At 39.6% G+C, this 24,493-nt stretch overlaps 1 protein-coding gene across 1 annotated transcript in view; it reads left to right on the forward strand.

The window, feature by feature from the left end:
- The window catches only part of LOC132779644 (transmembrane protease serine 11C-like), an 83,022-nt gene extending 58,529 nt beyond the window's left edge, over positions 1–24,493 (forward strand). The window contains exons 4-9 of the mRNA XM_067470132.1: positions 601–764; positions 12,820–12,858; positions 15,978–16,155; positions 18,382–18,641; positions 20,325–20,467; positions 22,872–24,493. Coding sequence (XP_067326233.1) covers positions 601–764; positions 12,820–12,858; positions 15,978–16,155; positions 18,382–18,641; positions 20,325–20,467; positions 22,872–23,033 — 946 coding nt within the window. The 3' untranslated portion in view covers positions 23,034–24,493. The remainder of the gene's footprint in view (positions 1–600; positions 765–12,819; positions 12,859–15,977; positions 16,156–18,381; positions 18,642–20,324; positions 20,468–22,871) is intronic.

Consider the following 24,493-nt stretch of genomic DNA (forward strand, 5'->3'; position numbering starts at 1 on the left):
TGGCCATCTGGAAGGACGTTGGCCAGGGGACGCCTGGATGATTTTTGATGTTTTATCATCCTTGTGGGAGGCTTCTCTCATGTCCCCGCATGAGGAGCTGGAGCTAATAGAGGGAGCTCATCCGCCTCTCCCCAGATTCGAACCTGCGACCTGTCGGTTTTCAGTACTGCCGGCACAGTGCTTTAACCCACTGTGCCACCACCCCTAGTACTTACATACACTTTAATGAAACAGATGGATAGTGGAATACGGCACATTATAAAACTCTAACCTTCTGATTTCTATATTCTTGAGTAGAATCCAAATCAAAAATACTAAAATCTGTGTGATTTTTTAAAAAAACTATTCAATAACCCTGGGCCCTCCAGAGCGCTGGACTTTGCTACTTTTTGAGATTTTTCTAACCACCAGGAGACATTTGATAATAGCAATAGTAATAATACAATAGTGATATTCCTATTACCCTTTTCTCAAACAGTGATTGTGAATATAAATTCATTGCAGTTTATCAAAATTGACGAATCTCAGGGAAAAATTGAATGTGTATGTGAACAAATATAGATTAATCAGCAAGCATTATGTGGTTTGGTTGTCTTTCAGCCCAGATACAGGTGGAGTGATTGCACAAGTCGTGCTCATGTTCCTCTTCTCCTCAAGTGATGATAAAATGGTGCATCGGTCAACAATCAACAGGGTTTTACGGCAGAGATTGAAAATGTATCCTGGGTCTACTCGAATTGACCTCTCCACTTCCTCCCTCTCAGGCAAGTGTCTAGAGTTGCTTCACTCACTGGGATTTGACTGTGGAAGCTTGAGCATTTTTGCTTTATATTTTAATATTGATTTACATAAATATTTGAACTGTGGGTCTTGATTTCAGTAGAAAAATATCCTTTACGATTTACCTGTACCACATTGTATGTAACATTCCTGGTTAGTGTATTGTCGAAGGCTTTCATGGCTGGAATCACTAAGTTCTTGTGGGTTTTTTCGGGCTATATGGCCATGTTTTTTCGGGCTATATGGCCATGTTCTAGAGGCATTGCCATAGATGCAGGCGAAACGTCAGGAGAAATGCCTCTAGAACATGGCCATATAGCCCGAAAAAACCCAGTGATTCCTGGTTAGTTTTTAAAAAGCACTACTAACAGAACTAATGTCATGCTGTTGCTTAAACAATCTGTTTCCTGTGAGCCCTATCAAAATTTTTAGATAGTCCCAATAATTACCTTCAGAGGGAGGATGTTTCTAATATTCTGTGGAAGTAAGGCAGAACTGTGTAAAAATTATTCTGATGTACAGATTTCCGACTTCATTCAAGGAAGCTATTGAGGTGATACCTTTTGTTTTACTTCTGGAGATTCTGCAGTGATTCTCAGTGAAGAATTAACTCAAAATTTGAGCAATCAAACTATCATACAGATTGTGGTGAAATCACCATAACCAGTTTGGCAAACTCACCTCACTGTTAGGAGGTAATATGTATTTTCAGTGTAATATTATTTTTACCACATAGCTGTGGATGCTATACTTTTTTCTTTGTTATGTATATAAAAAACGATATACTGATATGAGAGTATTCACAAACATGAACTTTTTTTTAAGTATAAAATTCAGCCTGGGAAAGAGCCACTTTCTGGTAGGAATGTTCACCTCCCACCAACCAGTGTATACCATTATCCAGTTTCTTATCCCCAACAACATAACAAAGTGATGCTGACTTGCTAACCAACCACATGTCCCAAATTCCAAATTTTCTGTAAAATTTCTGTGTAAAAGTCAATTTTTAAACAGGATTAAAGCCCAAAGAAACACATTGCAAACAAAAAATCATAGTCATCATTTATTTGGCTCACAGTGGCTATGAGGTAATGAATACAGCTTTTTTTTAGTCTGTGTGGACAGGTCCTAAATCTATTTATTCACATCTATACAAAACAGGTGGTTCTATTCAGTAGCTGGGGCAGAACACTTATTAACAATCCCGATTAGGTGCTCATTGGCATTGCAGATTAGTCAGATCTGATAACGAAGAAGACTAGACACCCCTTAGAAGCTATTGCCTAACACTCATCATGCCTCATTGTGTACTACTAAATTTCAGTTTAGGTTTTACAGACAGTAGAACTGAGGATGCTTCAAAGAAATAACAATTATATAATTTTATTCTAGTAGTACATTATTATTGGAAGGATATGTAAACACATTTACACTGAAGAAGGTTAGAATAATGCTTTAATCAGAGGACAGTCTTATCTTATTTATTAAAAAACATTTAACCTACCGATGCCTCAATTAATGCAATTTTATTGGTATCTATTTTTATTTTGGAATTTACCAGTAGCTGCTGCATTTCCCACCCTCGGCTTATACTTGAGTCAATACGTTTTCCCAGTTTTTTGTTGTAAAATGAGATGCCTCGGCTTATATTCGGGTCGGCTTATGCTCGATTATATACGGATATTTTGGCGTGTGAAAAATGTAGGTAACACTATATATGTGTGTGTGTGTGTATATATATATCCTTTGAATTAATGCACACTTTTGCACACATTCAAAAGTGATTCAATAAGAGGTCACTTGCACACAAGCAATCCTAAGTGAGCCTCATAGGCAAGAAGAACTGATAAAAGAGAAGACCTATCATCAAATTAATGGAACTTGTCTACAATTTGCCAATGTTGAAAGATCAAGTTGTCAGAAAGTAAGGTGTCGAAGGTTGCAGATGTCTGTATATGGTTCACAGGTGAGTAGGCAATACATTCCACCCCACCATACTTCACAGTTGTGAGGGATACAAGAAATGGAATTGATCAACATTGTTACTTAGCTGAAGGATGCTGGGTATTGTAGTCCAAGAAAGTCAGTTTTCTAGTCTCTGGCATGGACCAGAGTTTTTGTAGTAGAAATGTTAAAATAAATACTAATCTATACCTCTGATTTAGCCAGCTATCTGTATTCCAGTTTCCCTTGGTCCATCAGTCCTTATAATAAAAATAGGATGGTTCAAGACTAAAAATCCTGAGAATATTCCCCATTTTCTTAAGAAATTCTGAGATGCTACATATTTGCCACATGAGGAAACTGCATCAATTTACATCTTGGAAGAGCTATGCATAATTTTTCCTCCCTCCTCCAACAGTTCTGTATTTAATAGTCATGAACATCTGAGCAGTACAGAACATGTGTTGTTTTGGAATCCAGCAGCAAATACAGGGTTAGTCAAAATGCATAGGCCAATAAGCCATTCAATTGAATGGCTTATTGGCCTATGCATTTTGACTAACCCTGTATATAAGGGACAGAATAAGGATTGTATTGATGTACCGCCCACCCCACTGCTCAATAGTCTCCCTTCCTGAGCTAGCTTCGGTGGTCTTGGGGTTGACGTTAGACTCTCGGCAGCTAACAGTGCTGGAAGACTTCATCATCCATGCCGAGATTGCCCTGCCAGGAGTGGCTCAGGACTTCATGGTCTCCATGACAACCACGTGTCTGTCCCAAGTGGTGCCTTGCCTTACCCATGCTGCTGGGCACAGCCTACTGGCTGTTAGGAATTGTGAGGGTTGAAGCCCAAAACACCTGGAGGACCGAAGTATGCCCATGCCTGGTCTAACTGCACAAATTCCCGTATTTCTAATACCTCAGAATGAAATTAACTATAATTAAGAGTATAAATAAGAGTACTTTAGTGGTTTGAGCATTGGAATATGACTCTCGAGACAGGTCTTGAATTCTTTCGGCCATGCAAACACACTGGGTGACCATGGCAAGCCATATTCTCACAACCTCAGAAGAAGGGACTAAATCTAGAAAATGGTCTTCCTTGATGACTATTTTTGTGGGTTTGTAGTTGGCTGTGGAGTCCTATTCTTGACCCGCATCTTCTCCCACAGTGAAGGCATTGGTTTCCAGGTGGAAGGCGGTCCCGGTCAGGGTTGGCTTGACGCGCCTTCCTCCTGGCACGTTTCTTTCTTTCACCCTCCACTCGTGCCTCCTCGAATTCTGCAGCACTGCTGGTCACAACTGACCTCCAGCTGGAGCGCTCAAGGGCCAGGGCTTCCCAGTTCTCAGTGTCTATGCCAGAATTTTTAAGGTTGGTTTTGAGCCCATCTTTAAATCTCTTTTCCTGTCCACCAACATTCCGTTTTCCGTTCTTAAGTTCAGAGTAGAGCAACTGCTTTGGGAGATGGTGGTCAGGCATCCGGACAACGTGGCCGGTCCAGCGGAGTTGATGGCGGAGGACCATCGCTTCAATGCTGGTGGTCTATGCTTCTTCCAGCATGCTGACGTTTGTCCGCTTGTCTTCCCAAGATATTTGCAGGATTTTCTGGAGGCAGCGCTGATGGAATCATTCCAGGAGCTGCATGTAATGTCTGTAGACAGTCCACGTTTCGCAGGCATAGAGCAGGGTTGGGAGGACAATAGCTTTATAGACAAGCACCTTGGTATCCCTACGGATGTCCCGGTCCTCAAACACTCTCTGCTTCATTCGGAAAAATGCTGCACTCGCAGAGCTCAGGCGGTGTTGTATTTCAGTGTCGATGTTGACTTTGATGGAGAGGTGGCTGCCAAGGTAGCGGAAATGGTCAACATTTTCTAATGTTACACCATTAAGTTGTATCTCTGACATTGGGGAGGGGATGGCTGGTGACTGCTGGAACAGCACTTTGGTTTTCTCGATGTTCAGTGACAGGCCAAGCTTCGCGTATGCTTCTGCGAAGGTGTTTAGAGTGGCTTGTAGATCCTCTTCTGAATGCACACAGACGACATTGTCATCAGCATACTGGAGCCATGATAAGTATCTTATGGTTGACATATTTCAGAAATGACTTAAAATTTCTACTTTTACGAGATCTTTAGCGTTCTCTGCCAAAGAGTGTCATTGTTTAACCGTGCTCCTAATCCCAGGATCCCATAGCAATGAACCATGGCAGTTAAAGTAGTGTCGAGCTGCATTAATTCTACAATGCAGATGCAACCTTAGAGTACTGTATTGGTGATCTCCGGGAGAGAGAAATAACACATATCTAACTCTTCCAATGAATCTAATAGCTCTGAAAAGTGCTTAATCTTGCCTCTGTCATTCCCAGTGTCAAGACTGTCTGAAAAAAAAGCTGTTTCCTTTTGGGCTAATAATGTCAGTCGCCAGGTAAATGACAGGTTTGGTAGGGATTTGTTTTTGTGTTGGTAAAGACATAAATGTGCATGTAAATATGTGCCTCAGAGGTGTGCTATACAGGAAATGGTAACCGGTTGGGTGCTTGTCTGGCCATTTTCTTTTCCTAGATATTTCTGTCTGCCTGCAATTATCCCTATCATTATATGGATGATTAGCCTGGTTTGACTCCAGTGCTTCCCACCAGACAAATACCTCAAGGGTAGTAATAAAAGCCATCTCAGGCATGCAAAGCAGATTGCATTGGATGGATATATCTACACTGATTTAAAAAAATGTTGTGGAGCATGGGCCGAAAACATACCAGAGTTTCACAGCTAAAAATGCCTGTCACTGTTGATAGTATACTTCAGCATGAGTCCCTGGTTGGGATTCCATCATTAGACGTGACCTAGAAAAATGAGTTACTGCATTATATACCTGTCTGGGATATGCTTGAAGGGCCTTTCTTTGTGTCCCATCAATCAAGGCAATACATAGTAAGAGAGTGTGGGAGGAGGCTTTGTCTGCACCTTAATTATGGATGCCTTCCCTTTAAACACCTGATTGGCACCAGCACTGCTGTCTTTCAGCACCAAGTGAAAACATGGCAGTTTACTAACACTTTGGGGATGTGATTGATCTTATCCATCTTTGCACAGATGAGTGATTGAAAGGATTTTGACTGCATTCATTCTGCTTTGTTTTATGTGTTAAATGGCTTAATATGCAGTTGGATATTTATGGTTTTAAATTATTTCAAACTGTTCGAACTGATCCTACAATATGGGATACGTTAAAAAAATACAGTATGATCCCTTATCCACAGGGAATATATTTCAAGACCGTCCTCACTGATAACCATGGATTTAGATTTTGACTATACCTGGGCTAGAAGGATACCACAGAGTTGCACTAGAAGACCTAGCAAAAAAGACTTGGCCACGGTAGTCCATGCTCTGTTACATCCCGTTTAGACTACTGCAACGCTCTCTACATGGGGTTGCCTCTGAAGACTGCCCGGAAGCTCCAACTAGTCCAACGAGTGGCAGCCAGATTACTAACAGGAGCAGGGTACAGGGAGTATACTACTCCTCTGTTGCGCCAGCTCCACTGGCTGCCAATTAGCTTTTGAGCACAATTCAAAGTGCTGGTGTTAATCTATAAATCCCTAAATGACTCCGGCCCAGTTTACCTGTCCGAACGGATTCTCCCCTATGAACCATCAAGATTGTTAAGATCTTCTGGAGGGGCCCTGCTCTCGGTCCCACCGTCCTCACAAGCGCGTCTGGTGGGGACGAGGGACAGGGCCTTCTCGGTGGTGGCTCATCCATCAGCTTCCTTGCACGGTCTGCATTTTGGATCATCAGCTGATTTTTTGATCCTAGCCTTAATTGCATTTGTCCTGATGGCTTGCTCCTGGGTTGCAAGAATCAGGCCTTCTGTTTCCTTCTTCAGTGTTCATTCGTGAGCCATAACTAAGTCTTCTCCTTATCAACTTTTACTTCAATTTTGTCAAGGAACTGCCCGTGCAATGCTTTGTTGTGCTGCTGTCAGCTCTGGTTTGCAGTGCAGTTTTCTTGTATTGGTTCTTTGTCTGCTGTGCTTTGAGAAGTTTCCGATTATTTTTATTATTATTATCATCATCATCGTCATGTGTGAGTAGGACATCACAATGAACATATTACTCAGGCTTGCACCTGTCTATATCCTAACTCCATTTGATAGATGGAACTCTCTACTTATCCTTACCTGCCCTTTTAAGTAGCTGTCAAATGTGGATACTCATTAAAAATTAATTGCAGTGCATGCCTACTTCTCCATTGGTAACATTTCCATGCCCTGGTCTTCTTTCACTGATCTACAAACTGAGCACTGGAGTGACTTAAGAAGTCAGCAAAGGATCAAATGGTGATGACTGACAAATGAGTGAAAAGATAAACAAGAATGAAGTGGTGCACAGTGAGTGACATACTTTTAGATTACCCTTCAGGGAGGGATTTATAATAATAAGTATATGTAAAATAGTACAGAGAACAAAGCAACGCTGAAGTGCAATCTTTCCTAAATTATTCCTATTATAAAATGAAGAATAGAGAAAATCATTTTGATTGTCAAAAAGAAACTGCTGATTCTGAGCACTTTTCAAAATTAATCCTTTTTTGAGTGCTTTTAAGACCAGGAGTCCTGGAAACATGTATTTCCAATTCAAAGTGGGTTGTTCCATGATCACCTGTAAGTACATTCAGACAGTGATAGATGGTAGCTTCCATTGTGCATCTGCCCTGAGTTTCGGTCTGAAGTTTATAGAAGTCATTTGTAGTCGTTGTTGTTGTTGCTGCTGTGTGCCATTAAGTCATGTCTGATTTATGACAACTCTAAGGAAGCCCTTTTATGTGGTTTCTGGAGCTGAGAGTCTGTGACTCACTCAAGGTCACCCAGTGGGTTTCCAGGGAATTCAACCCTAGTCTCCAGAATTGTAATCCACTACTCAAACCACTACACTACACTGACAGGAGCCCCTGGTGGCGCAGTGGGTTAAACCCCTGTGCCAGCAGGACTGAAGACCGACAGGTCGCAGGTTCGAATCCAGGGAGAGGCGGATGAGCTCCCTCTATCAGCTCCTGCTCCTCATGCGGGGACATGAGAGAAGCCTCCCACAAGGATGATAAAAAACATCAAATCAATCATCCGGGCGTCTCCTGGGCAACGTCCTTGCAGATGGCCAATTCTCTCACATCAGAAGCGACTTGCAGTTTCTCAAGTTGCTCCTGACACGACAAAAAAAAAAAAAAAAAACCTACACTGACTATCGTATAGAAGCTATCCAGAAAGTTAAATTCTACAAAATAGCTTCAATCCCTTGGGTAATTTATTGAAGTTGAAACTGAAACGCAGAGCAGATGCACTGCTCCAATGACATGGAGTCATTAGCTTGCAGTGACTACCATTTGTATGTCTGAACTTGCCAACATTTCAGACCATCTTGTTTTGTCTCTTCTTAAGTACTTGTACCTTCTTTCCAGCTATAAGTAACAGTTTTTGAATACCAAAAGTCACACAATGGAAAGCTGTTTCAAACTCTGCTCATTGCTAAATACAGAAACAGCTTTCTGTAGTGTGACTAAAAATCATGTAAAAGATGAAATGGACAACGTGTGATCCTCCAGTTGTTGCCAGGCCACCATTCTCATTCATCCTGGCTAATATAGAATGGGCAATGGGAGTTTCTATCCAGCAGCACCTGGAAGGCCACAAGTTGCTCATTCTTACAGTCTGATTGTAACTTATTTGTTAAGCGGTTCAAGGATTGTGGCGCAGGGATTGTCAAGCACCAGGATTGTGGCGCAGCTGGCTGAGTGTCAGCTGCATTAAGTTCACTCTGACCAAAAGGTCATGAGTTCGAAGCCAGCCTGGGTAGGAGTGGGTTTCCAAGCAATTGTCGACTTTTGCAAACCGAAAGACAGTTGCATCTGTCAAGTAGGAAAATAAGGTACCACCTTAAAGTGTGGGGAGGCTAAATTAACTGATTTATGAGGCCATAAAAAAAGACTTCAGCAAAAGCATGCGGAGAATGCAGAAGTACTTCATCAGTGTCGCAGATGGACGATGAAAGCGACAGCTCCCCTGGCGGCCAGAAAAAGTTAAATAGCCTCTGTCTATGTCTGTATGTTGTATGTCAAAATTGGCATTGAATGTTTGCCATCCGCCCTGAGTCCCCTGCGGGGTGAGAAGGGCGAAATATAAAAGCTGCAAATAAATAAATAAATAAATAAGGATGAAATCATAGAATCATAGAATCAAAGAGTTGGAAGAGACCTCATGGGCCATCCAGTCCAACCCCCTGCCAAGAAGCAGGAATATTGCATTCAAATCACCCCTGACAGATGGCCATCCAGCCTCTGCTTAAAAGCTTCCAAAGAAGGAGCCTCCACCACACTCCGGGGCAGAGAGTTCCACTGCTGAACGGCTCTCACAGTCAGGAAGTTCTTCCTAATGTTCAGATGGAATCTCCTCTCTTGCAGTTAGAAGCCATTGTTCCGCGTCCTAGTGTTACTTACAATAATTGGGCTTCTATTGTTGTTGTACCTCCAATGGATTTGTCGATAGCACTGTATAGTCATAGTGCATTTGGTTGAATTTCAGTGCTTGAATAAAGAAAATACAAAACAAAGGGTTTGGAAGTGGGCAATCAGTGAGAGATTAGTATCTACCTCGATATTTTTTTCGATGAGGCAGTCTCTGAGTTACAGACATCTGACCTGTAATTACAAACGGGGGCAAGACAATAAGAAATGAATGGAAATCTACCACTAGGAAGGGTTATCATGGGGAAAAGGTGTCTCAACTGAAGTTTTGTCTTTCTACAACAACCCAAAATTTTCAAAATCCAGTCGTCCTAGGGACGGACAGCAAAAGAAACATTGCAGGAGTGTTAACCCCTGTGCTATCCAAAACTTTTTTAAAATGTATTGGCCAGAGTTACATTTAAAAATTTTACCTGTTCTGACTTACATACAAATTCAGCCTAAGAATAAACCCACAGAACGTTTCTTGAGTCCCCCTGCGGGGGTGAGAAGAACGGGGTAGAAATGATGTATTGTTCATAACGCGTGGACTGCATGTATTTGGATATATTTTAATATGATTTCAGATTTGAGTTTAACATTGAAACATAATTGTTTTCCCCATTTGAGGTGCTACAGAAATATTTTAGATCTTAGAATATGGCAAATTATGCTAATTGCTGTGTTATGCTATTTTTCCAGTGTTTTCATGTTTTAATATTATTAACTGCCCTAAATAATAATATTTGGAATGGTGGACTTAAGCAAAAAGTGAAGAACTTGTATATGCTCCAGATAAGTCTGTTTCTATAGTACAGAGCACCACCTTCTGGGGATTTGATGCCAGTGCACAAGTACTGTTTTATTGGTGTCCAATTCTTTCTCCATCTATGCATACACAGCAATCATAGCATTGTGAATTAAAAGGCAACTGCCCATTCTTTGTACTTCTATAGTCTACATTGCTTCACTCTTCTGGCTCTTAAGCATTATTTTCAGCATGTTGCTATTTCAAATTCATCCTCAGCCTGACTTACTAGGGCTGGGCAATTCGTTTCGTTAATTCGTAATTCGTTAAAAAATTCGTTAATTTTTGAATTACGAAACGATTACAAAACTTTTTTTTTAACCTGGAAGTGTTTTTAAATATCGAAACGGCAGGCGCCAAAAAATTTTGTATTTCCGTCCATTTCGGAAATACGTAAGATGGCCGCCTGCCGATGCTTGCTGGGAGCTCTCCTCTCTCGGCGCCGGCTGAGCAAGCGAGCGAGAGGGGCGAGCGAGCGGCGAGCGAGCGGCGAGCGAGAGGGCCCGCCAGAGTGAGTGCCTGCCTTCCCTCCTTAATAATAATTTTAATTTCTCCTCCCTATTCTACTAAATTAATAATTAAATTTAAAAAATATTTTAAAAATATTGAAAAAAAAGGGCGCCATCTTTACAAAATGTTTTGTAAATATTTACAAAATTTCGTAAATACCGAACTTTTTTTTGGAAAATTTTGTAATTATTTTAAATATCGAAACAAAAAAAAAACCCCAATTACAAATCGATTTTAGAAACAAATTTTTGCGTTGTTACCCAGGCCTATGACTTACCATTAAAGTATTCATGTGTTACATTATTTTAAAAGCTACCACTGATACACTGATACTGGTATTACATGATACACTGATACCCATGAAGGTTTATGCATTTTCACATCCTTAATGCTTTATCTTCCCCCCTCTCTCAATAATCGTGGATCTCATTTTGGTTTAGTTGTGATCTGTGAAAAAAATCATTATCCTTTTTCAGGTTCCAGTTATTCTGCCTAGTATTCACCTGAGAGCATGGATATCAACTCGATAAGTCAGGAATGAATTTCAACTGCAGGCTTTCTGTTGAATTAAAATAACCCACTTTATTTTCTAAACATCTATCCCATAGAACTTTTGATAAGAGATGGCATTGCTATCTAAATATATTAGTAGAGTTTATAGTTAATATATTTTAAGGTGATTTTTTTCTTAATGCTCCTCCTCCAAGTAGCTCATTCCATAAATGGTAAGATGTTTCCAACAAGATTTTCCACCTGCAAATGTAGTAATCCAGTGCAGATGTAGTGTGTGATGAATTGCCTATCTTTAGACCAGGAAAAGGCTCAGGAATTAGGCCTGAGCCTAAGGCATTTTGTGGGTGATGGTGCCTGGGGCAGTCATCTTAGGTTAGTCATTTCCTAGTGGAGGCGGAGCTTAGAAGCAGCCTGGGGGGAAATGTTGAGAATCCTTGTGATTGGCTGGGAGAAAGTGGGTGGAGCTTGGTTGAAGTGCAAAAAAAAAAATTAGGTTTGAAGAGTGCTTTTTGAAATCTAACTGTCAGGTTCTGGTGTTTGAAGGAGAGAGTTAGGAGAAGGAGAGAGGGAGATAGAGAAGCCAAAGAAGTTAGTTATAGAGTTCAGAGAGCTATTAGGGGAGAATAGCTGGTATAGTAATTAGAAATAGATCCCAGGAAAAGGACTGTTTGAAGTAAAAGGATTCTAGTCATGAAGAAGTCTTGCTAGTTTTCTGAGGAAGTTAAGAGTTTTTATTTGAAACCAAGTATTCAACTGTTTTTAAGTAGCCAAATAAGTCATTCTTGCAACCGTTATGCTTAAGTGCCTGTGTTTTTGAAAACACCACAAATAAACATCTTTGTTCTTTGTTAACAAACAACTGTCTCAGTGTGCCTCTATGTGAAGAAGTTTCATAGCACGTTAGGGAAACAGAGTTTCTAGATTGGTGGCAGCAACTACTTAGAAAAATCTCATTAATATCCATCTCAGTGTTCTGTGCGCCGAGTTCGAATTCAGCACAATCCAGCTTACTTTTAAAACTCTGGGCAAACAAAAACTGTCTTTGGTGGTGGCCTGATCCCAGAATAAACATTCCTCAGAATATTGTATATTGGTGGCAGAGTCTCTGCAGCCTCCAAATAATTAATCGAATTTAAATAATAATCTTTTACATGGTGCATTCAGTATACTGAGTATTTTAAAAAGTTGGACACAATTTGAAATGGCTATGTCTCTGCAACCATGAACCACGATAAATAAAACTCTTACCACTTGAAAGGGTGGAGCATGGAGTTTTGCATCATTACTGCTGTATTGCACATTTGTGAAGCACATTTTGAATAAAAAGACTGCTTCCCATCCATTTTTTGAGAAATAAAAAAAGAACCTTTTAATATGGGGATTTGTATCAATACTGGAAGTAGTTTGACAATAAAAGTGAAGGAAAGGACAGCGATGATAGAGACAGTAGTGAAGAGGTAACAAGTGAAATAAATATACTGGGAAACACCCATAAATGAAGATGACACCAGAGTCAGAGAAGAGCTGTAAAACAACACACATAATTATGGTTAGAAAAATGGGGCAAGAAGGTGCTATTCAACCAATTAAAAACTGTGAAAAAGTCCCATCCTCTCGGGTTACAGATCATACATAACCCTATTTGTGTTAACAAAGAAAATGAGCTTATAATGAATCTGATAATGCAGCTTGATCAAAAATGAATTATTCCTCTAGATAAAGTCATTGTGATATCTAACTTTATTTACTTATTTTTTTTCCAGATATAAAGCAACAAACAGCTGAAACTATCCTCAATGGCTGTAAGTACCACAAGTTCATATTAGTAACCCCCTTTCAAGAAGATTCTGAACCATTTCTGAGAATTCAACCTTACTGACTAGTCTCAACTCAGCAGCTACAGTGTATGAGGAAGTGTTGCTACTGATTATGTTTGCAAGTTTTTCTTCAACATAAGCTGCTATTTAGCAGAAACAGTAGCATCAGCTCATCATAAAAATTATTTCCAATTTTAACTCTACATTTGGCATTCCCACTGTTTTTAATTATGTGTTGTTTTATTGATAATGTTGTGTATTTTATTGTCTATTTTTTAATTGCTTGTATTGTTGTTATTATTGCTTGTATTGTTGTGTTTGGGCTCGGCCTCATGTAAGCCGTACCGAGTCCCTTGGGGAGATGGTAGCGGGGTACAAATAAAGTATTATTATTATTATTATTATTATTATTATTATTATTATTAGACTTATTATTATTATTATTATTCCTCTTGGCTGTAGCTTTTAATAGCATTTTAATCAGGACAACAGATTTGGAGCTCTCACTGCTTTGCAATAGACCTGTAGTTATTCATACAGATTAGAGCAGGGGTCCTCAAACTAAGGCCCAAGGGCTGGATACGGCCCTCTAAGGCAGGGGTCCACAAACCTTTTAAACAGAGGGCCGGGTCACAGTTCCTCAAACTGTCGGAGGGCCGGATTATAATTTGAAAAAAAAAAAAACATGAATGAATTCCTATGCATACCACATATCTTATTTGTAGTGCAAAAATCACTTTAAAACAATACAATAATTAAAATGAAGAACAATTTTAACAAATATAAACTTATTAGTATCTCAGTGGGAAGTGTGGGCCTGCTTTTGGCTCATGAGATAGGATTGTTGTCGTTGTTGTGTGCTTTCAAGTAATTTCAGACTTAGGTTGACCCTGAGCGAGGGCCGGGTAAATGACCTTGGAGGGCCTTAGTTTGAGGACCCCTGCTCTAAGGTCATTTACCCGGCTCTCGGTCAGGGTCAACCTAAGTCTGAAACTACTCGAAAGCACACTACAACAACAATCCTATCTCATCAGCCAAAAGCAGGCCCACACTTCCCATTGAAATACTACTACGTTTATATTTGTAATTATATTTTAATTATTGTATTGTTTTAAAGTGGGGGTTTTTTTTGCACTGCAAATAAGATATGTACAGTGTGCATAGGAATTCATTCATGTTTTTTTCAAAGTATAATCTGGCCCTCCAACAGTTTGAGGGACTGTGTCCTGGCCCTATGTTTAAAAAGTTGGAGGACCTCTGGATTAGAGTACACCTTCTTAGAATGAATCTATACAGGTTTAATAGCATGTTCTTACCTCAATCCCAATCCTGTTGGAACACATAACTTTTCTCTCATTTTGATGTGAAGACACTACTTGTAGGTGCCTGGTGCCTTCAAAAGCCTACCATTTGGTGGAAGAGCCTGCTTTAAAAACAAACAAACAGCTCCATGTAGTTTCATCCCTGAATTATGATTCTGGTGGAGTCAGGGGTTTGGGGAAGACCTGGGCCAAGACTGCTGTGTAGTCACCTAGGTTTGCTGGCCATCTAGGTCACTTGATCATTCCCTCAATTTATTGGCATTTTGTATAGAAGATTAGTATTTTTTAAAAGTGGTGTTCTTTTTTGAAAAAGATTTTATGTTTGAATCTTTGCCCACATAACATTGCATCTAGGTTAGCGTTTCACCTCTCCTTGCTGTACTGGTTTTCCTTTATAAAAATGATGGTGGGCAATCAAACCAACAGGGCAGCAGAGAATGGTTATTAGTACAGGTGTTTCCTACCTATTTGACAGGTTAGGAACCAGTCCACTCTTTAAAACTGGAAACTATTGAAATGGAGAAGTCTACTTTTGGTTGTAAATATACTTTGCAATCTAAAAACACCACTGTATGTAGTGGTAGAAACAAGCTAAAACATGCCAGGAGAATGAACCATGTGAAATCTGTGGGTTTTGCTTATAATTTAAAGGGTTAAAGGAGCAGATCATCAAATGATCTGCTCCTTTAATCCTTTGAATTATAAGCAAAACCCACGTCAGAGGTCCTCCAACAACGTCGGAGTCTTTCAACTAACGCCCGAGGGCCAGATACGGCCCTCTATGGTCATTTACCCGGTCCTTGCTCAGGGTCAACCAAAGTCTGAAACGACTTGAAAGCACACAACAACAACAATGCTATATCATCAGCCAAAAGTAGGCCCACACTTCTCATTGAAATACTAATAAGTTTATATTTGTTAAAATTGTTCTTCATTTTAATTATTGTATTGTTTTAAAGTGTTTTTTGCACTACAAATAAGATATGTGCAGTGTGCATAGGAATTCATTCATGCTTTTTTCAAATTATAATCCGGCCCTCCAACAGTTTGAGAGATTGTGACCTGGCCCTCTATTTAAAAAGTTTGAGGACCCTTGCCCTTCGTGAATATACACATGCATGGAGGGAAACCCCCAGCTACTGCAGTTATATGATTTTATGATTATTTTTTTCCATGTCAGGAGCAACTTGAGAAATTGCAAGTTGCTTCTGGTGTGAGAGAACTGGTTGTTTGCAAGGACATTGCCTAGGGAATGCCAGATGTTTTGATGTTTTGCCATCCTTTTGTGAGGCTTCTCTCATGTCCCCACATGAGGAGCTAAAGCTGACAGAGGGAGCTCATCCACACTCTCCTTGGTTTCAAACCTCCAACCTGTCAGTCTTCAAACTTGTTATACAGAGGGCCAGGTCACAGTCCCTCAAACTGTTGGTGGGCCAGATTATAATTTGAAAAAAAATGAATGAATTCCTATGCACACTGCACATATCTTATTTATAGTTCAAAAAAACGTATTAGCATTTCAATGGGAAGTGTGGGCCTGTTTTTGGCTGATGAGATAGAATTGTTATTGTGTACTTTCAAATAGTTTCATACTTAGGTTGACTCTAAGCAAGGGCCGGATAAATGACCTTGGAGGGCCACATCCGGCCCTCGGGCCTTAGTTTGAGGACCCCTGGTTTAACCCATCGCACTACTGGGTGTTCCTGGATTTTACGATTATATGCGTCAAATCATATACTTCAGAAATCCTAAACTTCCTCTCTCTCCATATGCCGTTAACAGTCTGTGGGCTTCGATACAACAAATCAGTAGGCACATCAAGAATAACTGGAGGACAAGCTACTTCAAGGTCTGGAGAATGGCCGTGGCAAGTCAGTCTCCAGCGAGCTACTCTCCATCGTTGTGGTGCAACACTGATCAGTAACACATGGCTTCTGTCAGCAGCTCACTGTTTTAGAGAGTAAGTGTCTGTTTGGGATAATAGATGTATGCACTTTTTGAGTTCTATTCAATCAATTATAAAATTAAGCACATGCAACTCTCTAGCATTCATAGAGAATTCTATTGCTCTGTTTGGGCATGTGTGAAGTTAATGTATAGAAAGGGCCATTTAACAGTACACTTTAACTGCTATGGCAACATCTTATGGAACATTTGGAGAGATACTAAACCTCTGTGGCTGAGTTGTAAATGCTTGTCCCTAAATCGCCAGTCATAGGAATCCACAGGATCTTGCTATGACAGTTAAAGTGATACCACAGTGCTATAATTGTGCAGTGTGAAAAGGCTCCCATTTAGACCACTGATTTCGACAGGCAGTAGCTTCCAAAGATCTTACAGAGGAGGAGTGAAAAGGGTGTAGTATCGCAACTAATTTCTAGGGCCAAATTCCTGGCCCTCATTTTTTGTCTTTTTACTAAAAAAGTGGCAATTCTGAGCAGATCCCTTCCTGCAACACTCATCTTCCCCCACTTCATCATGGAGGTTGTGTAGTAAAGCAAATGAACACAAAGGGGTTAAGAAGCCTTTTCTCATACTGCTAGTTCTTTTCTCAGCATTGTCTGAATGCTTTTGTTTTAAAAACAAGAGGCAGAGTGGAAATCCAGGATTTCCAATATAGGATATGACTCTTATTACAAGAAGTGCAAAATATTTCATGCCAAGGTAATCACATTCAGACCATATACTGTAAATTAACCTTATGCATATAACACTGTTCTACAAATTTTCAGTTTTTCTCAGTTGCGGAAACGAAATGTGCCGTTTCTTAATAAATTTAACATGCTGAATTCAAATATAATAATTAAATGTGTTAATTGGCTCTGGTTTTTATGCAACAGCTATTATAATTTTCTCCACAATAGGTAATTTGTTAATATTATGATAATGCGCCTAACCTTACTGCATGCATATAAACCGTGAATATTTACTAAATTTTAGTCAAATTATATTGCCAATAGTTTATACATGAGAAATGTTTATTTAATTAGTCTATTGTTTATGTTTGTGCAGCAAGAAACTATATTAGTAGGCCTAATGCAGTTGAAAAGTCTGAAAGTTTAAATGTCACTTTAATTGTGACTTTAGTTTATACCCTGTTTGCTTCTCTTGACTTTTCTTTTGTATTCAAGGAAAGAATTGTCTCTTATAATGCTCCAGCAGTAGTCTGACAGCATTGACGGAGTCCATTTGCCTTGATATCTTTTTTCCATAGAGCTTTATTTACACACGTGCGAGGCATAACTACAGTAAAAAGAACAATGTAAAATGATGTTTAATGATACTGTCTCAGTCTTCAACTGACTGACCCTCACCGTTCAAAAGTCTGGCCTTATATAGGGCTTTCTGGCTTTTGCACATGGCATTATGTCATCAAACTTTTAGAGTATTCTAGAATCTTCCATAGTGTAAGTCGCAACATGCATTTTTTCAACCATATGTGATCACGTGATTGCTTATATCATTAAAACTAGAGCCAATATACATTTTTAAATGTCATTTTCGTTTTCAGCACCCCAAAATCATAAAAGAACAACTATTTTCAGGCCCACAACTTTTTCTCTGTTGAACAGTGTAACCTATGTTAAACTTACTCTCTGTGTTGGTATAACTACTAGAATGGCATGATTAAAGTATATAGGAACTGCTGTCCCCTTGAGCCTCATGATGGAAAAAAAAGATAAGATAGAAAAGTCTTACATAATGAACAATGCTTTTGACAATTATGGCTAGAATTGCAGAGCAAACAATAGTATTCTCAGCATCATATCTGCCTCAGTCACTAACGTGAAGTGACATCTTTGTTTGGAGAATCAGTGTTTGTAGGCATATACTAAATTTTTCTCCCAGTTTGAAAATCTCTCCTGTCAATAACATCATTTTATCTGTTATATTTGGTCTTCAGATCGCCATCAGTTAATATTGACTTTTTTTCTAAGATCTTCCATATCTGTGGTATTGTTCTTTGGAACACTTTGCCTTGAAATGGCAACCATTAGCTCACCTGCATAGATCCAACCTTTCTGTGTCTTTCTGTTGCTGAGAATATCTTGAATTATGGTGTATCCAGATCTTTCTTTCTGTCTTTCTTTTTCTCTGTCTTTCTTTCTTGGTCAGATACATATATTAATACATATTAATTTTAGTAATAGTGTGACTTCATCATGAACTCTTACCTGTTCTTCAGGGCAAGAGATCCACGTAAATGGACTGTGACATTTGGAACCTATTTAAAGCCTCCTCTAATGATACGGCGTGTCAAGACCATAATTGTTCATGAAAAGTACAAATACCCTGCCCATGAATATGATATTGCTGTTTTGCAGCTAGCTAGACGTGTGGAGTTTACAACAGCTGTTCGTCAGGTTTGCCTTCCAGATGCAAGTGATGTTTTCCCATACAATATAGATGCCGTTATTACAGGATGGGGAGCAGTTAGTAATGATGGTATGTCTGTTCATTTAGAATACAATATTTAATTACTTTCATTAATGACAATACTGAGAAGAAGTAAGGATTTTTTCAAACGGGAGACAACATTAGTGTGTCAATGAAACTCGTTTCTGGATTGTGCTGAAAATAAATCTAAATGTGAATACATCTCTTATCAACCTCCTGCCCTGTTTCTACATATGGAAGGCTTTGTACGGGGAGTAGCCAGATGGTAGACCAGAATCAGAGTGAGAAACACTACTAAGAACTGCAGCAGAAACTGAGCATAGGAGGGATGTTGACAATGTGTATGGACCCTTTTATATCAATCTGAACAAAATTATCTGAGACAAGGAGCAAAGGAGATACTAGGGGCATTTTCCAGAAGGCAGTGCAGTTCTCGTTTTCTTTGTTTAGATGTTTTAATTAGCAAAGAAGAGGCTGTTTATTTACTTCACCCACTTGATTCTCCAGTAGAAGACCAAGCAGAGGCTCCCTGGAAATTTTGGGTTGAAATCCAGCTCTAGCCACAAAGTTCGGGATTTCCTGACTTGGTCAAAACATTTGTACCCCTCTGAATCCTTTATCAAGGAAATCCAATGTTAAATTAACTCCTTGTGGCAATAAATATGGAAGCTAAATTTGATGTATTTGCTGGAGATACTAAAACACACACAGTGGCTTGTGTGTATGGTTAACCTTGACCATGTGTTGTACATACTGTGAGTGTTCATTGGCTATAATTCTGAGAAAAATGTACAAGTAAGCACTACTATCTACACATATGATAGTAGCACTCCCAAATTTCATACAGTGGCAGTACTTTTTAAAACAGGTATGCCACTGATCAGAATTTAAATCTTCTGCATATGTTTGAATCAGGGGTGGGGATTCTGTTGCCATTGGGGTGCTCTTAGATTACAACTCCCATCAAATTCCTAATAAAGACCTTATCTTGGAATAATTAAGATAGCATTTTAACTGTATTTTCCCCTGTGGCATTGGTGATATTTCCATAATTTGCTGAAGGTAATGTAATCTAATGATAGGTAATCTAATAATTTAAAACATGTTTTCAATCATACAGTTGCATCTCACTAGGGTGGAACATGCCAAATAGGGTGGATCATGCTTCCTGGAGTTGTTGGAAGTTGTAGTTAGAGAATGCTAACACCTCCATGGTCCCCGCAGCCTCACGGCGAGAGTGCTTCAACAGCCTGGCTGCCTGGCCATAACAACACCCGTTGAATGACTCCTTGTGTCTTTATTGTATAAGATCAAGACCAGATTGAAGTCCAAAGAAAATAATGCACAAATCAGAAACAATTTTAACTTGTAAGCCGCTCTGAGTCCTCTTTGGGGTGAGAAGGGCAGCATATAAATGTAATAAATAAATAAATAAATAAATAGTATTCAATATTTATATTATTAAAATACCATTTTGTTCTGCAAACCTGAAATACATTGACCTCAATCCAATTGCTAGTCTCAACTAGAAATGACTTATTGACTTCATTAATATGGGGCAATTAAACATTCACATAACTTCCACTGATTCAAGGGATTGGATTTAGGGTATTGGTATGTGTAAGTATACTTACTTAAGGGCACTTTAAAGAAAATGCTGAAGATTCATTGTATAATCTTGTTGAGACTAGAGCATATAATTAGAGGTATTAATGAAATATTTCTGTTTAGGTAAAACCCCCAACGTTCTTCAGGAAGCAACTGTAAAATTGATAGACTCGGACACTTGCAATCGGAAAGAAGTGTACAATGGGGCTATAACTCCTGGAATGCTGTGTGCCGGGTACCTGGAAGGAGGAGTAGATTCCTGCCAAGTATGTGTATTTTCATTTGACAGAATTAATTCCAAGTAAACAACTTAGGAAAACATGTATATAGAGAAACATCATTTCCCAACTTTAACATTTATTCTAAAAGCCCCCTTCTGAGATCTTTACAAATGTTAATCTTGAATGTCTGCTTCCATCTCTGGGAATTTTGAAAGTGAGAACTCAGCTTGTATTCTTAGCCTTCTGTAGTGGAATATTTTTTCTAGTGAAAAAGCAGACTTCTGTGCATCTTTAAAATAACAGTGATTATAGTATGAACCTGTTTTGTGAGCCTTTTATATCTAGGAAACAACCTTAAGGCCTCATACACTCATGCTGATATAGCGATTTTCCCCCAACAAATATCCAGAGGTATGAAAGCACTACTTTCTTCAAGACTGTCAAATCCCTATATCAGTCACATAATAATATAATAATAAACCTTTATTTATAGACCGCCCTCTCTCCCCAAGGGACTCAGGGCACTTTACACACAAGAAAGGCAAACATTCAATGCCCAACTCAAATACAAATAATCAAATAAACCTAATTATAGGGCTAACATAAATTAACAATTTAGACATAAATCCTAGAAAAAGGCAATTAAAACACATTAAAATGACTATCAAGGCTATTCTTCTCATGTACCATAACAGCAGTGGAATAGATAGGTAAGCCAGCATTCCAGTGGAACGGAAATGTCCTAATCCTCCTCCTCTCCATGTGCCAAATTGCACAAGTACACTTTCAAGAGCTTTTTAAAGAAGGGGGGGGGGGAGGTGCTGGTTTTATTTCTTTGGGGATGGAGTTCCAGAGATGGGGAGCGATCATGGAGAAGCCCCCCTTTGTTGTTCCCACCAACCACACTTGTGACGGGGGTGGGACTGAGAGGAGGGCCTTCTCTGCTGACCGCATTGCACAGAATGCTCTGTATAGGGAGATACGATTGGACAAATAGTCTGGACCCAAACCATTTAGAGCTTTATAGGTAACGACCAGCACTTTGTATTTGGCCCGAAAGCAGACTGGCAACCAGTGGAGCTACCATAGCATGGGAGTCATCCTCTCACGATACATGGATCTGGTTAGCAATCTGGCTGCCAATCTCTGAACCAATTGCAGCTTCCAAATTGTCTTCAAAGGCCACATAGAGAGTTGCAGTATTCCAAATGGGATGTGACCAAGGCATGGACTACAATGGCCAAGTCTGGCGTCTCAAGGTATGGACGCAGATGGTATACAAGTTTTAACTGTTTGAAGGTGCTAGGTAAACTATGAATCCAGGATCACCCCCAGACTGAAGACCTGTGTCTTCAGGGGGATACAACCCCATCCAACACAGGTTGAAATCCCTTACGACTGACCAGGAATACCTCTGTCTTGTCTGGATTTAGTTTCAACTTGTTGGCTCACATCCAGTCCATCACTGATGACAGACACTGGTTCAGGACCAGAGCAACATCCTTGGCTTTTGGTGGAAAGGAGTAATAGAATTGGGTGTCTGTGTAAATTTGACATCGAATTCCAAAACTCCAGATGATCTCTCCCAGTGGTTTCATGTAAATATTAAACAGGATTGGGGGGGGGGGGGGGAGAACTGAGCCCTGAGGGACCCCACAGGTGACAGGGCAGGGAATTGGAGTCCCCCATCTCCACCTACTGGGTCTGCCCCTCCAGGAAAGACCGGAGCCACTGCAAAACAGTTCCCCCAGTGCTCCTTCTTCAAGAGGCAGCCCAGAAGGATACCAATGGTTAATGGTATCGCAAGCCACTGAGAGGTCCAGGAGAACTGCAGGGACATACTCCCCCGGTCTAGCTCTCTTCGTAGATCATCCACCAAGGTGACCAATGCTGTTTCAGTTCCATAGCCAGGCCTGAAACCAGATTGAAATGTATCCAGATGATCGGTTTCATCCAAGAAACTTTGGAGTTTTGAGGTCACCTTCTCTTTAGAACCTTGCCCAGGAAGGGGAGATTTGACATTGGCCTGTAGTTGGTCAGTTGAGTGGGATCCAGTGGCGGTTCTTTAGTAGTGATCTTATTACAGATTCCTTGAATCTAATTAAAATGTATAGGGTTTGACTCCATCCTCTGTGCACTCCGGGGAATTGTGGGCAGGGATATTTATTCAATCAACGGACAGTCAAAACTTCAAATGGAGGTCCCAACGCATTCTTAGAAAGTGAGATTACAAACCTAAAAGTCAGCTTTCAGAACTACATGCCCATTTATTCATCCTGACATTGATGCATTCCGTAAATTGCATTTGTGCACACAAATGCCCTTCCTGGCTTTGAGTGAGTGCATGACTTTTTCATAGAATATTTCAGAATCTTCATATCAATCTCCTGTTTCCAGTTCTTGGGATGAATGGTTTCATACTCCAACTTATTTCCCCCTTTCTCTCTAGGGCGATTCCGGTGGTCCATTGGTTGTCCCTGATATAAGAAACATGTGGTATCTTGCTGGCATAGTGAGCTGGGGTGATGAATGCGGAAAGCCAAATAAACCTGGAGTCTACACACGAGTAACGTACTTTCGAGACTGGATTACTCAAAAAACTGGGCTCTGATGCAAGCATCTGTTTTACACTATAAATCTACGTAGTATGCAGGTCATACTGGTCTGTATCTTGCACAGAAGCACAATGTGTGCATATGTAAGAGAGAGATTGTGGGAGAGACTGTGTGAGTGAGCAAGCATGGTGAATATCTGCACTATTTACAAAACTGCAACTTAAGTATGTTAAGAAGAAAACCACAAATTCAAGCTGTTAAATCAGGCAAAAGAACCTACTGATGTATTATTATTATTTTCTCTGAATGTATCAAAACATGTTTTCTGTGAAATGTGTTGCCTGTGACTAGGATAACATCAGTAATGTGCTTTACTCTAGCTGTTTTCTACCTGTCCCCAAAATGCTCCATCACCTTCATCATCGCTCAGGATATTTCCCATAATTATACTCTGCTGAATCATTGCTATACTGCTTACTTGCTTTCCACTCAGAAACATGTCACCTAGCTTTTTCTGCAGTGGCTGCACAGGTATATTGCAAAGATTACAGGAAAATTTGGGGGTACTTCTAACTAGCACTGACAAAACATATTGCATAGCTTTTTAGAACTCCACTGATATTTACAGATATTCTAAACACAGTAAACCATGTTTTTCTAAAACAGCATTAATTGTTGCTTGAATTCCTTATCTGTTATCTCTATTTCACTTTAATCATTAATTTGAGCCAGCACTTTCTTTTGAGGAAAGCAAAAGAATTAAGGTAGAAGCAAAAGAACAACATAGGGAAAGAACTGACAGGGAAAGGCAAAGATAATAAAATTTAGAAAGAGGATTTACAGTCAAGCTATGAAAGCTGCAAGCTTCATTACTAAAATTACAGACATGCATGTCAAGAAATCAAATGCCACATCAGTGTTTACCTCTTCCCTCATGATTTCAGATGCACTGAATACTTTAATCAAAATTTGATGCATGCACATTTGTGATTTACTAATAAACAAACTAGAAGTGTTTTTCAATGAAAAGCCTTTAAATTAATTTGTTTTCTTTGATAGTACAAGAGTTGGGAGTTTTCTTGACTTGATAAGAGAAATCAGACAGGTACCATTATGATTTCTGCTATAAACCTGATTTTTTTCAGCCCAACATGATAGAGAAATGTGTTCATTTAGATGCAGATAACTTGAATGTATTTGAAAGCTACTCTGCTGTTGCAAAAGTGTTTACATGTGCCTCATCCTAAAGATTTCCAGAAGTCAAAGATCGTACTAGACAGGAATAAGCTAATATGAGTTCAAAAAGCAAAGTTCAGATTGAAGGGACCATTACTGGTTGAACCTGACGCTGAAGAATGTATTTGCTGCCTTAAATGTTATTGAACAGTTTCTGGTTGATTTTGGTGAAGTGTAATCTGGTAGATTTTAGTGAAGCGTAATTTATACCACAAATTATTTTACTTCCAATGTATTGAAAAGGACAGCTTGCTGCCTTGCACTGGTACTAATCATAAAG

The sequence above is a fragment of the Anolis sagrei genome, chromosome 6, assembly GCF_037176765.1.
Source record: "Anolis sagrei isolate rAnoSag1 chromosome 6, rAnoSag1.mat, whole genome shotgun sequence".
In the NCBI taxonomy this organism is placed as follows: Eukaryota; Metazoa; Chordata; class Lepidosauria; order Squamata; family Dactyloidae; genus Anolis; species Anolis sagrei.